Source organism: Corvus hawaiiensis, chromosome 16 (assembly GCF_020740725.1).
Source record: "Corvus hawaiiensis isolate bCorHaw1 chromosome 16, bCorHaw1.pri.cur, whole genome shotgun sequence".
In the NCBI taxonomy this organism is placed as follows: Eukaryota; Metazoa; Chordata; class Aves; order Passeriformes; family Corvidae; genus Corvus; species Corvus hawaiiensis.
In genome coordinates, this window is record NC_063228.1 from 1,829,453 (window position 1) to 1,841,682 (window position 12,230).

At 38.6% G+C, this 12,230-nt stretch overlaps 1 protein-coding gene across 2 annotated transcripts in view; it reads left to right on the top strand.

Moving 5' to 3' along the window:
• MOSMO (modulator of smoothened) overlaps positions 1–12,230 on the top strand; it is a 31,256-nt gene that overhangs the window by 2,480 nt on the left and 16,546 nt on the right. The window contains exons 2-3 of one of the 2 annotated variants that reach the window (XM_048320934.1): positions 2,936–3,056; positions 5,319–5,388. The exons of the other annotated variant lie outside the window; for it this stretch is intronic. Of the exons in view, the coding sequence (XP_048176891.1) occupies positions 3,036–3,056; positions 5,319–5,388 (91 nt within the window). The 5' untranslated portion in view covers positions 2,936–3,035. The remainder of the gene's footprint in view (positions 1–2,935; positions 3,057–5,318; positions 5,389–12,230) is intronic. 2 annotated transcript variants of the gene reach the window in all.

Genomic DNA, 12,230 nt, shown 5'->3' on the forward strand with positions numbered 1-12,230 from the left:
AGTGTGGAGATGCCTGTTGAACCAAGGACTTCCTGTAGTATTGAATTATGAGGTGAATGCTTTTATGAGTGCCATTCATTACCCAGAGTCTGCTGGGGAGAGATATAGCACAGGAGGGCACAGCCCTGATGGTAAAACCTGTCCCAGCTGCTGGTGACATTCAGGGACTCTCAGCAGACTACTGTGCTTGGAGTACATCCAAGGCATCCAGCTTCCATATGTGCCACTAAGAAGCAGGGTGTTTTTGGAGCATCCTATGCTCAGCTGGTGGAAGGAACTATTTGGTGAAAGAAAATATTTCTTCGCTTTATCTCTGCATTCTTAGGTTCATCTCCTGTGGGAATTATTCTAAATTCTGCTTCTGCAAATCAGCCTAGTAGCGAGGAAGAAGGGGAGTAATAGTGTTTGTCTGCTTGGCTGCTGTCCTGGGGGTTCTGAAAGGCAGCGAGGAACAGCCTGGTCTCCTCAATACTGCAGCTGTTTGAGGATGGCGAAGAGCAGAGGTCTTTCAGCACTGCATTGGCTCATTCAGAGCTGTTTACAGCCACTAAGGTTGGGAACCTGGGCTTATGTTTCAGGAAAAAAAAAATCTGTTCTGATTTGGATGCTAAACAATATGTACCTCTTACTCCAGAGATAGTGATGAGTTTCAGCTAAATTGGATAGCAAAATAAATCACTGGCTTTAATGCTTCTCTGGAAAATCTAGATAGTTTTCAATATTTTTAAAATCAATATAAAAGGGCTGATTAGTCTCCTAAATCTTACTCTTAAAGATAAGTTTTACAGTCACTTGTAAAATGTTGGCTATAAAAATTTCTCCCTAGTAATTATCAGCAAAGGATTGCAACTGAGATTATTGAAGGTCTCAGATGCTTATCTGTCTTTAGGCCAGAGGAACTACACCTTTGTGGATGTGGGTCCAAGTCTCTGTTGGGCACTTTTTCTTTATGTAGTTTTGTAAGAATTGTTCATTAACTCGGTTTCAGCTATTTCATACATCTTTAAGATGGTAAAGGAAAGATGAAAATTAAATGGATTTTTCTTACAGTGAGTTCTCAGTGAGGTTTTGTTATTCGTGCTGTGCAAGTACAGAACACTGATAACTCCAATCTGGAAACCAGCGGCTGCTCAGTATTCTTGCACTGACTGCCTTTTCTTATCAAACGGACACTCTGTGTGAGAAATAAGGACAGAGTTGGCTTTAATTTAAGCCAGTGCCTAAAGTGCCACTGATTTCAGTAGGAAGGAATTTTGCTCCTGTATCTCTACACTTCTGCAAAGAACTTTATAAGCTGATAGTTTTGTCTCCATATGTTCCTTTCTTTGTGTGGGAGGGTCTTTAATGATTTTGATATTTTGTCTTCAGCAGGAGAGAAAGGGGGATAGAAGCAGCTCTAGCTTCAGCTCTCAACCCTTTTGTAGGAAAAAGGGTATGAATAGTATGCACAGTTGAAATTAGAGATGTTAAAAGCTGTACATGTGGGGGGATTGACAATTTGAAATGCTTTTTATAGGGTTTAGTATAGGTCAAGTAAGTCAAGGGAATAATTTAATCAAGTAAAATCTTCCTTCAGAAAGCTAAGCTATCAGTTTGTTTATGTGGCTTAGTCATCCCTTCATATGTAGCATGATTGTTCATTTGATTCCAATTTACAGAACAACGTGTACCCTTTTTATAACAGTTGTTAAGTTAACATGGATGTCAGGATTTAGGGGTGCTTAACTGATGGGTAACTCCTAAAGCAAGGATATATCACATCCTCCTATGCTGATCCATAGGTCACCAGGGAACACACAGTAGAATGTTATGGCCAGGCCACTCAGCATAGGCCCAGTAGAGCTGACCTGGGCCATATTTGTGTTCAGCAGAGCTTCCAGTTTCATCTTGCTTCTGTGACAAAAGTATCAAGGTCACTTGTGCTAGGAATTACACTTTTCATTTAAACTCCTTCTGTATCTTGCTGTGCAGTAACAGTGTGAGAGTGAATTGTGAATCTAGAATATGACACTTATTTAAAATGGTCTGTTTACCAATGCTGCGTTTCTGTGTATCTTCTGAAGTGTTATGTGTAGTTCTTGGGGTTTGCATACTCAGTTGTGTTTTATTTGTGAAGTATGATTTCAGATGCAGTGGTCTTACAGACCAGCAGGCTCTGTGCAGCAGGCCATTCCTCCTGAGGCAGTTAACCCTCTGCTCCTATGGAATAAGTTGTCTAGTACTTAGTGGAAAATTACTGATGTTCAGTGTTATTCCTCTGCATGACAAAGCTCTTCCTGAGGAATTTTGCTTCACAGTCCCAACAGGAACTGTAGCTTTGTTGGGATCAGCTTAATGAACTATCACAGGTGGTGTGACCAAGCAGTGATTCCTGGCTCCTGCTGAGCTTGAGACCACTGAAATACTTTTCTCTAATTGGAGCACTGAGTATACATGGAATAAACCCAAGACCACATGAAGGTGGTCACGTGAAACAGTACTTCTAGATAGAATACAATAGATAAATAAAGTAAATCCACAACTTAAAGAGGGTGTAAACTTGAGTTCCAGCTGGCATTATTGTTCTAAATGAAGTTGTCTGCTCAAAAAGTAGTGATATGTAAAAATCAGTATGGCATATTACCAGTGACTTCTGCCCTTTAGGGCCTGTGCTGAGAAACTGTTCATGTACAATGCTCCCCTGTGGACAAGCCATGGTATAGAGCAGCCATTGTGCTGTCCTCTGAAGGAGATAGTGTTTGGTTTCTGTGATGTGTGGATAGCTGGCTTTTCAAAAACTGCAAAAGGGTTCTGGTGATCATTTGTTAAGCACCTTGCAATATACTCAAAACACAGTATGCATCTCCCAGTTCTTCTCGGTAGCAAGTGATGGGACATGATAGGAAGCAATTCTACAAAATTACTTTTTCCTAATGTTTTTTGTGCTATCGTGTAGTGACTGTGACAGGAGAAGTTATTTGCCCTTTCATGAACCTGTTTGGATTGCATGCTGAGAATACAAAAAAAAAGGAGGATGATACAGAGAATGAAGATTTATGTACCATCAGGTCCTAGAGGTGAGTGCTGAAAAGCAATCTCCAAAGCCATCTGAACATCAGAGTGTTAAAATTAGATTCTGGGACATAATTTTCAGGAAAACACATTTCTTTGATGGATGCTCCCAGGTGTGTGAGGAAGGAGGGAAAGGTGGGTTGTGATGTGTTGCTGATCCCCACAGTGAGGGATTAGGACCTGCTGGTCCTAAGATGCAGGCCCTGCCAGCAGCACTTGCATTTCAGAGATGTTGCCAGTGCCTTAAAAACAGCAGCACAAAACCCAAACAAGAACAAGATTCTGAACCCCATATAACCTGAATACTCCAACAAGAGTGGCCTGTTAATAGGTCTGCCTGTACTGGGAGGGTCAGTGCCATCTTTAAAATGAACATTTCCATTCCACTTTGTGTCTGTAGATGTCTTTCAAGTGGATGTAAAAATGTGACAGAGCAGAGTGTTTGAATTGTGCTTGGGTTCTGTAATTGACCAGGCCTTAAGGCACAAGAAAAATCAATAGAAAGGCATTGTTGTAATGAATTAATTTTGTGTTTACTCAACCATTCAGCATTTAAACATATGGAACTATTTTATGTGTAGGAAGAATCTCATGAAAGAGAGCTGTGTCAGCCTGGTTATTTGAGCCTGCCAGAGAAGACATGAGAGAGCCAATTGTTTTTGTCCATAGAGGAACTGATGTTTTACATCTGGTTTTAACAGATACAAGCTAATGCTGCTCCTGTTAGGTGCACATTTTGTTTTCTCTTTAGCATGTGAAGGTACAAAATTATTTGTTTGCCTTCCACCAAATCCTGTTGAATTCCTCACTCTCTAATTAGTGTTAAAGAGTTAGGTAAGAAGTACCTGAACATAGAGTTGAGATCTGGGAGCCAGTAACTTTCAAATCTAGTACCTGGCACGGCTGACTTTGGATGTTGGCAAGTTATTGTGGTAGTACCCCAGTTTCTTCCTCTGTAAAGCAGAGGTGGTGTCTTTATCACAGTAACTTCTGTTAGCATTAACAGCAAAGCTTTAATTTCATTTCAGGTGTTTTTTTAACTTTTGTTTCCTGTCACAGTTTGCTTTATTAAACTGAGGGGGAAAATCACAGAATAACAGGCATTTCATTTGTCTTTTCTAATTGTAGGTGCTTTGGATAAGGTACTTGAGTTTCAGATATTTGGAATAACCTTTTTTGTCTTTATTACTTTCCAGCAGTGTGCACAGTTCCTACAGAATTAAATTCTATTCAGTATGTGCAGATACAGATTTGTTTTCTGTCCATCCTGTGCTTTACTCAAGAAGTATGTAACTGTGAAGCTGCTTTGTACACATGGTTTGTCTGTGGGAAAGATGCCTTGTTCAGACTTCAGCTTTGTAGCTTCAGGAAGTTACCTGAGTTTGATCTGTTTTTTTAAATCAACTTAGACCTGATTTGAGGTGTGTGTATTACATTTGTTGCCACAAACTTACAGTGAAATGAACACAAGAGTAACTTAAATGTATTGAGTCTTAAAAGTAAGGATTCAATAGTGTGTACTGCAAAACAAAGATATAAAATTGTCTGAAATAATAAAAAAAAGGAATCCTGTTAATGGCTGGGGCTTATTAAAAACATTTGTATCATTTAGTTCCCAGCCAGCACTTACATGTGAGCAGCATTATGTAAACTCCATTTGTACTTTTGCCAAAGCAGAGAAGATCAGTAGGTCAAACTTTTAAGCTTGACCTACTTTTTTTTTCATAGGTTCCTCAAAACAGCTCAACTTTTTCCCATCTATTTTCATGCAGTGCAGTGCAGTGTGTAGGATTTTCATCCTTAAGCAGGAGTTCTTCACCTCATTCTTGAGTCCTTTTCCAGCAGTGGTTGAGGCCTGTGTATTTCAGAAGAATGTAACTAAAGTGACTCATGGATGAGGAAGTATACTGAACTTCACAGAGAATAAATGCTGCTATTTATTTTAGAAACAGATACAAAATGATGTTTGTAGTATGGTGAAACAAATACTATATAAAAGCTGTTTTATTCTTCTACAAAGTAATTTGGGAAAACTATAAAATTATTTAAATTTTTTAGTTTATGCAATTTTAAATTTTAAAATAATTTTCTTATTACCTAGTTGTAAGTTGTTATTATTGTAATTCAGAATGCCTACAAATTTAGTAATTGAGAGAGTTTTTTATTAGTGAGGGCTATATGCAGGAGAAAAGTTCTTTGGTAATTTTGCAGCAATCCTCTTATGTACGCTCCAGCTGCTTTCCTCAATTTCACTTTTCTTCCTCAAGCCTCTGACTGATGGAGTTATACACAGATCTGAAAAACTGGAGATATGGCCAGGAAGAGGATCTGTGCAGGGTATGTGTCTGTTTTAAGGAGAAGGGAAACAAGCTACACTGGCAAAGCAGTTATATTGGCCTGATCCTATAGGGATCTATGGGGAATCAACAGTCATAGGTTATATCCCTTCTCAGTGTGAAGCTTTTGGGTTCTTCCTATGATATCATATTTTATCTCCTGTCTGATGTATTGTCTTGTATATATATTTTAAATATTGTAGATAGAGTTGATGACAAGAGTTTGATCTCTCTTGGGTACCCTAGGAAACATCTGATTGTGATGGGTGTTTCTGTGGGATGGGCTAATCCAGTAGGAAATACTTGCTGCTAAGAGTTTGAGGTTCAAAATTCATAGAGTATATAGAGCCTGGTTCCTGTCTTTGAGCAAAACAGTCTATTACATCTGGGTCCTTGGGATGAACTAAAATGCTCCCTTGTGAGGGCATCAAAAGCCTCCCAGCGATTCACTGCAGTATTCAGAGCCAGCACAACACAGTGCAATAGGCAACAGTTGGCTGCTACCCAAGAACCTCATGGTAGCTGCAGTTCTGTGCCATAAATTACAAAGCACTTTGGGATCATTAAGGATGACAGTCTCTCAAGGTGTAGTGATTAATACTGCACTTGGATGTTTAAATACTTGTCCAGTTGAGGACAATTCTCATTAGGCCTTGAACTTACTTGATGGTGAGCAATTCTTTGTGCCATTGTTTGCACAATGCATTAACAGGGCTGGGCTGTCTCTGAGCTTGGTACATCCAAGAATTTAATAATCAAATGACAGTGTTCATAGACAGTAAAGTCAAGTAGTTTATTTCTGTAGTGCTCATCATGGAGCCAGCTTCCCAATTTGTATTCTTGCAGTTCTTACTTCGGGGCTTTCCATTCTTTTGCCCAGGTTGTTCTTGTGTGGTTTCCACTTCTCTTGCTGTGACTACTTTCTGCTATTGGCAGCAATGTAATTTAGTTGCATTTTAAGGAATACGTGTGGGATCAGAACAGGACAACTGATGTTCAGTGTACCTCACAACTGTTTTGCTATGAATACTTCAGAAGAGCTGCTTTGAACCTAGATTCTTTCTACTTTTCTCAAATTGATGGCATATATACTAATATTATTAGGATATCTTGGTGAAACTGCTTGCTTTCTGCAATAAAATCTTTGTATACATCTGAAATGAGAGGGATCCTGACTTTGTTGATAGGCAGGGCAAATGTACAAGTAAGGGGGAATGGTTTAATCTGTAACTTCATCAGTGTGAGCTTAATGTATAAAACATTAACAACCTTTAATTGTAATGTCTCTATACCAAAGTAAAGTGAAGAAAACTCATAAAGGGTTGTCATGGGCTTCAAGTTTCCTGAAGGATGACTTTTGTATAGTGGGTGACTTGTTTGACTTGAAAATTTGCTTTGATGTTCAGTCTTCTCTATATAAAATAAAAATACTCTAAATTGAGCATTAAGAGATAGCTTTTTCTCAATCATAGACAGTAATCCAACAGTATTCCCACGGTCAGTGGAAGTGTCAGCTCCAGAACTGCAACAGTGGAAGATTCTGATATCCTTTCTTGTAGAGGGGAAAATGCACTGCTGCTTCCTCTGTGCCTGTTGATGTGAGGAGCATTGTAGGCGTTTCATGCTGTGGGGGAAGAGAAGTCACAAGGGTGAAGAAAGAATTTTTTTATTTTCCTTAGGTTGAATTGCATTCTGAAACGAATTGTGCACCTAAATTCAGGCGTTAATGATGTGCTCTCCATTGTAGAAACTCGTGGGAAGAAGCATGTTTCACTTTGTTTTTTAAGCCCACACTTAATTCAATTTAAAAACTATGCAACAAGATTGTACAGGAAACCTGAAAAGATTGAAAGGCCAAGAATTTCTAATGTGGTCCCATAAATTCTTTCAGTGGAATATTACTGGGTCACTCAACAATTTCAAGAAGCACCCTGAAGCTCAATACATGAAAAATGATGGAATAAAGAGAGTAAAGGCCAGAAGTAGCAGTTGCTGTTTTGCAAACAGAAGTCTGTTGACTTATGCCCAATGTAATCTGAAGTAAATGTTCTCTGTAAGTAGAGGTTCAGTAAGATGAAGTTGGTGATAAGGACAGAGATCTCTTGGTTGTTTATATAAAATCTAAAATTAGAGTGAATCTGTTTCAGAATGTCAGTATAACAAATGTGTAAACATTTGTTAACAGATATGTTCTTTGGAGCACTATATAACGTATGGTTGCTTTTTAAGAACAGTCCTACTTGCTCAGAAAGGACTGAGCCTTGCTGTTTCAATAAAGTCCTATTTTATTTCAGTAAAGTGCAAATTTAACTGTTCAGGAATGGTCTGTCTTCTCTTATACTAGTAAAAAAAAAATAAAAGAGAACTCTCCAGACTCTAACAGTCTATTTTTGTAGATGCCAATTTGTGATAAGGGAGAAAGTGTTATCACCACACCGACAGCACCTGTTAATTGCCTAAATAATTCAGGCTTAAATTATGCAGGCTTCTAAAACAAGGACTTGCCCTAGCAAAAGCAATAAGAAAATACATACTTTGGGATAAATCCTGAATATGCTTCCTGCATTCCTATTCTTCTTTGGTTTTAATGTTTTTATTGTGATGGGAACAGCAAGTAAATGCCTAAATTTGAGGATTATTACTGCAGAAGGAGGTTGGGGTTTGGTTTGGTTCAGTTCATTTTCCAGTTTGCCTTTTATATTGGCAGGGGCTTAAAATGTTAATTAGCCAGGAAACTGTGTGCCAGCAGTCCTGAATGTAGTTAAGCTGTATCTCAGTCTGTCTTTCAGCACATCAAGTGTTACTTGTAGATAATAAGATCTTGGCCCTGTACCTAATCCCTACTTGAAGTGCAGTTTAACCTGTATTCCCAGTTGTTACAAGCATGTCATACACAGATTTGGCAACAGTTAAAAAGCGGCGTTAGGAATAAAAACTAAGGTTAAATTTTAATTTGCTTGAAATATTATTCTAGTTGTAGTGAAATACATCTTTGGGCAAATAGGTGCTGTTCTTCAGTCGATAAAAGTGCCATATGGAAAAAGCAAGTCTAGTAGACAGAGGTAGGCTCTTTTATATCCCCAGCTAATACAGTGATGGTAACCTGTGTGTCCAGAGAAGGACTTGCAAGACCAGAAATATGCTTATCTTTCCAATTTTTCTAGCAGTTCTAATGAAGGATTACTTCTACCTGCAAACCTCCCTTCTCGTGTCCTCATTGCTATAAATACAATCCTGCCATCAGTTATGTGATGTAAAGAAACTGCCACAATTGTTAGTGCATTTGGTTTGGGTTTTGAACGTTTTGTTCTTTATTTAGCATAGTCTGCTTGTTGTACTTTCAGGCAATCTGGGCCTGAAATATTCTGTCTGTAGTGGACCAAGAGAAAGTTTTGCTCAGGTGTAGGCAAACATTCAAGCACATAAGGTGTATTTAGGCTGAGTGAGTGCAGAACAGACACGTAAACTCTGCAGATGTGTTTCTAACCATACAAATACCAAAAGGCATTTCAACACTTCTCTTTTCACCTTCGCCACTGGGTGATTCATGAGGCCATGGAAGAGCCAGATCAGTGGGTGTCCTTGGAGTGTGTCTGATGCAAGCTGAGATCAGTGCAAAGCACAACGGTTGTATCTGACAGAGGAAGATGATCCTTATTCCTCATGAATTTAATTTGTTAAAATGCATAAGCAGTCTTGAAGGCGGAGCCAGGACCTGAGTTTTCCCCCTACCTTTGTCACTGGGTTAGAGAAATTGCTTTAGGCTGTAACCAGGAAGGTTGATACTTACTTTCTCTCCATGAATAAAAAGAGGGAGAACAATAGGGTACTTTACTTGGGGTGGTTTGGGACTTTTGGTGTATCCATCCTGATCTGCTTGAGCATGTCTAATAAGTTTGAAACTCGGCTTGATGAAATGATGCTTTTGGATATGCAGGAGTTAAAAATGGAGGGCTCTGGAGTCCAGTTATTGCCAGCCTGTGAACAGACCATCTTATAAAAGACACCTGTGTGACTACTGCACTGTGAGATCCAGAATTTCTGTGTTGTTCTGGTTATGTTGTGTTTGTACCACGTGGCAAAGTCTGGTGCTGCCATTACTGCCCCAGCCTGGCCACCTCATGTCACTGGCTCCTGTTGATGATGCAGCCTTAGAGAGCTGCACATCAGCCCTACAGCTGTGAGGTGCTGAGCAGACCATTTCTGAGAAGGTTGGGGTAGGGCCGTGTGGTATATTGGATAAAGAGGTATCGTTTTACAGCTCTGTCTGAAGCCCAATTTAACTAACTGTTAAAAAGAACACAAGCTCATCGTTGTTAAATGGCAGAACAGCTGTAGGTGGCATAGCTTGTGGCTTTCAACTGAACATATGGCATAAAATGGTGTAGCTGACTACAAAAATCACTTTTAAATATTGACACTGCCTTTGATCTTTCTTTTTTTAGGCAGTGAATTTTGTCAACTTTGAGTAGCTCTACTTTGGTTGGAGGAAAAAGGGAAATAACTGGATTCTTTGTTTGTGTTTTAAACTAAATAAAACACTGCTTTCTTATTTTAGGAAAGTTCTCTTTTTTTCCAGGCCCTTGCCACTTCAGAAACTGTAAAGATTCTAGTCACTGACAAAACTGTTCCATTGTGAAAAATGCTTATAGTGTTAGAAAATAAACAACCAGAAGGATGCAGCTTATTAGAGATCCTCTTTACCAACATTTAATTAATGTTGTCTTCTGAAATTTGAATTAATACCTTCGTCTGAAGGAAAGAATACCTTCAGCACAGGCAGATTTCTTGGCTCTGATATGTGAGAACACACAGCCTTTGTTGTGTCAGGAGAGTTGTTCCTGCATTAGTGCCTGAGGGTAGCTCTTAGAGAGTCTGGTGGTCCATCTCAAAAAAAAAATTAAAAAGAAGGGTTGCAAAAGAAAAAAAAGTTAAATAAACCCAATACACAAGCAGCAGGGCATTGAAAGTTACTAGAATTCAGAAATAATCTCACTTTTTATTGGTCCAAATGTCTGCAATTTAAGCATCCCTCAGAACTAATGTACCATAATGATTGTCATCTGTAGTAATAAACTTTTCTAATATGTGTAAGTCTTTCCCAATAGATGGCCCCTGATTTTTTTTCTCTTTGGGAAAGGAAGAGGGAGGGAGAAGACTGTGGGTTTTGTGGAAGGGAGATTTGGTTTGCATTAGGCATGATACAAAGACAGAACTGAAAAATTTTGAGGCAACTTGGCACCAGATGTTCTTCAGCAGCAAGGCAGGCTTTTCTGCTAATATACCACAACTCTTTTAATATTGGCTTTAGACTTTAAAATTTTGAATTCTTCTCTTTAAAAGTCAGTAAGATTTCTAAGGAATGCCAAAAATGGTACCTAATAAGTTCAATTATCTGGAAATTAAGATTATTAAATATAATTAAATTGATAGGTTCCTCATAGTTGATATAAGCTGGGATTGAAGCCAGGGATATTACCTCACCTGTATGAATATTTTTAAGAGTACTTCCTTCCTGAAGCAAGTAAACATCCTTTACATCTCTAGAGCAAGAACGATGATGCATTTTGAAGCTGTTTTAGGAGGAAGAGAGAATCAGCTTTGAGAGGAGGGGATAAATTGAGTAGAAGAGAAATAACAGATTGTATAACATAATCTTACAACAAGGACTCTTACAACAAGGTTCTTAAAAGAGGCCCTCTAGATAGAGCAGGGACTTTGCCACTAAATCGAGGTCTTTATTGAAAACTGACTTTTTTAACATTGCATAAATATTTTTTGGGGGGGTTTTTTTCTGTTTGTTTCATACCAATGGAATTCCAGTGGGTGTATGAATTGATCTTGTATCTGGTCTTCTTCAAAGTGAGAAACTCCAAAGATTTTTCCCAGGGTTATGATACTTATTAGATGATTTGAGAGACAAATTGGAGTGAAGGCCAAAAGCATAAGATTTGGCATACAAAAGGCAGGAAAGATAATTTATAATCTGTTTATTTTGAATTCTTCTATATTCTGTGCCTTTGCAGCTGATCCTCTTATTCTTTTCAGCCTTCTTGTAGATTATCCTTTAACATTCATAAATCTTACTTAGTGAGTCTTGGTTTCCTATTAATCTACTACCTGAACAACGCACTGGAACATCCGCAGTGAAAGAATCAATCTGTTCTGCTACATCCTGAATACTGTACTTGCATGGTAACCTCAAAGTTATTTTAGCAGCGTAAGTGCTAAAGAGCATCTACTCAAACTACCTCCATCCCTCAGAGAAGAAGTAATTATTTATGTAAGAACTGTACCAGACATTATATTTTCATACTTGATTAGAAACTGGCAGATGATCTTATCTTATATTTTGATTCTTTTATATACCCTTTATAGCTATTTAGGTATAACTCAGTTACTGTGTTGTCCTACAATGACTGAAGCACAAATGTGAAGACAGGGTGTTCAACTTGCTTACAGTTACTCAGCTGCAGTTAATTATGTGTATGTGCTGTTTTAAAAAATGCTCTGCTATGATGTTATTTGAGGCTGTAAACTTTTTAAAATTGCTTTAGTGGGTCAAGGTTGAAAATTGAGATGAGCGCTATAACTTACAAGGCTATAACTGTGAGCAGTTGTAGACACAAAGTGATTCTGGGAGCTGTGCCTGTGGGCCTTGTTCAGTGGGACCTGACAGAGAGACCCCGTAACTCTGTTTGACTCTTACAACATGAGCCTTGCCTTACAGGATCAAGTGGTCTTCCCCAGGGTTGTTAATTCTTTTTTCCTCCTTGGTTTTGCAAACCAGTGAGATGCTGTTGTCTTTTTTGCCTTCACACCAGAGGTGGTGCTTATCCTAGA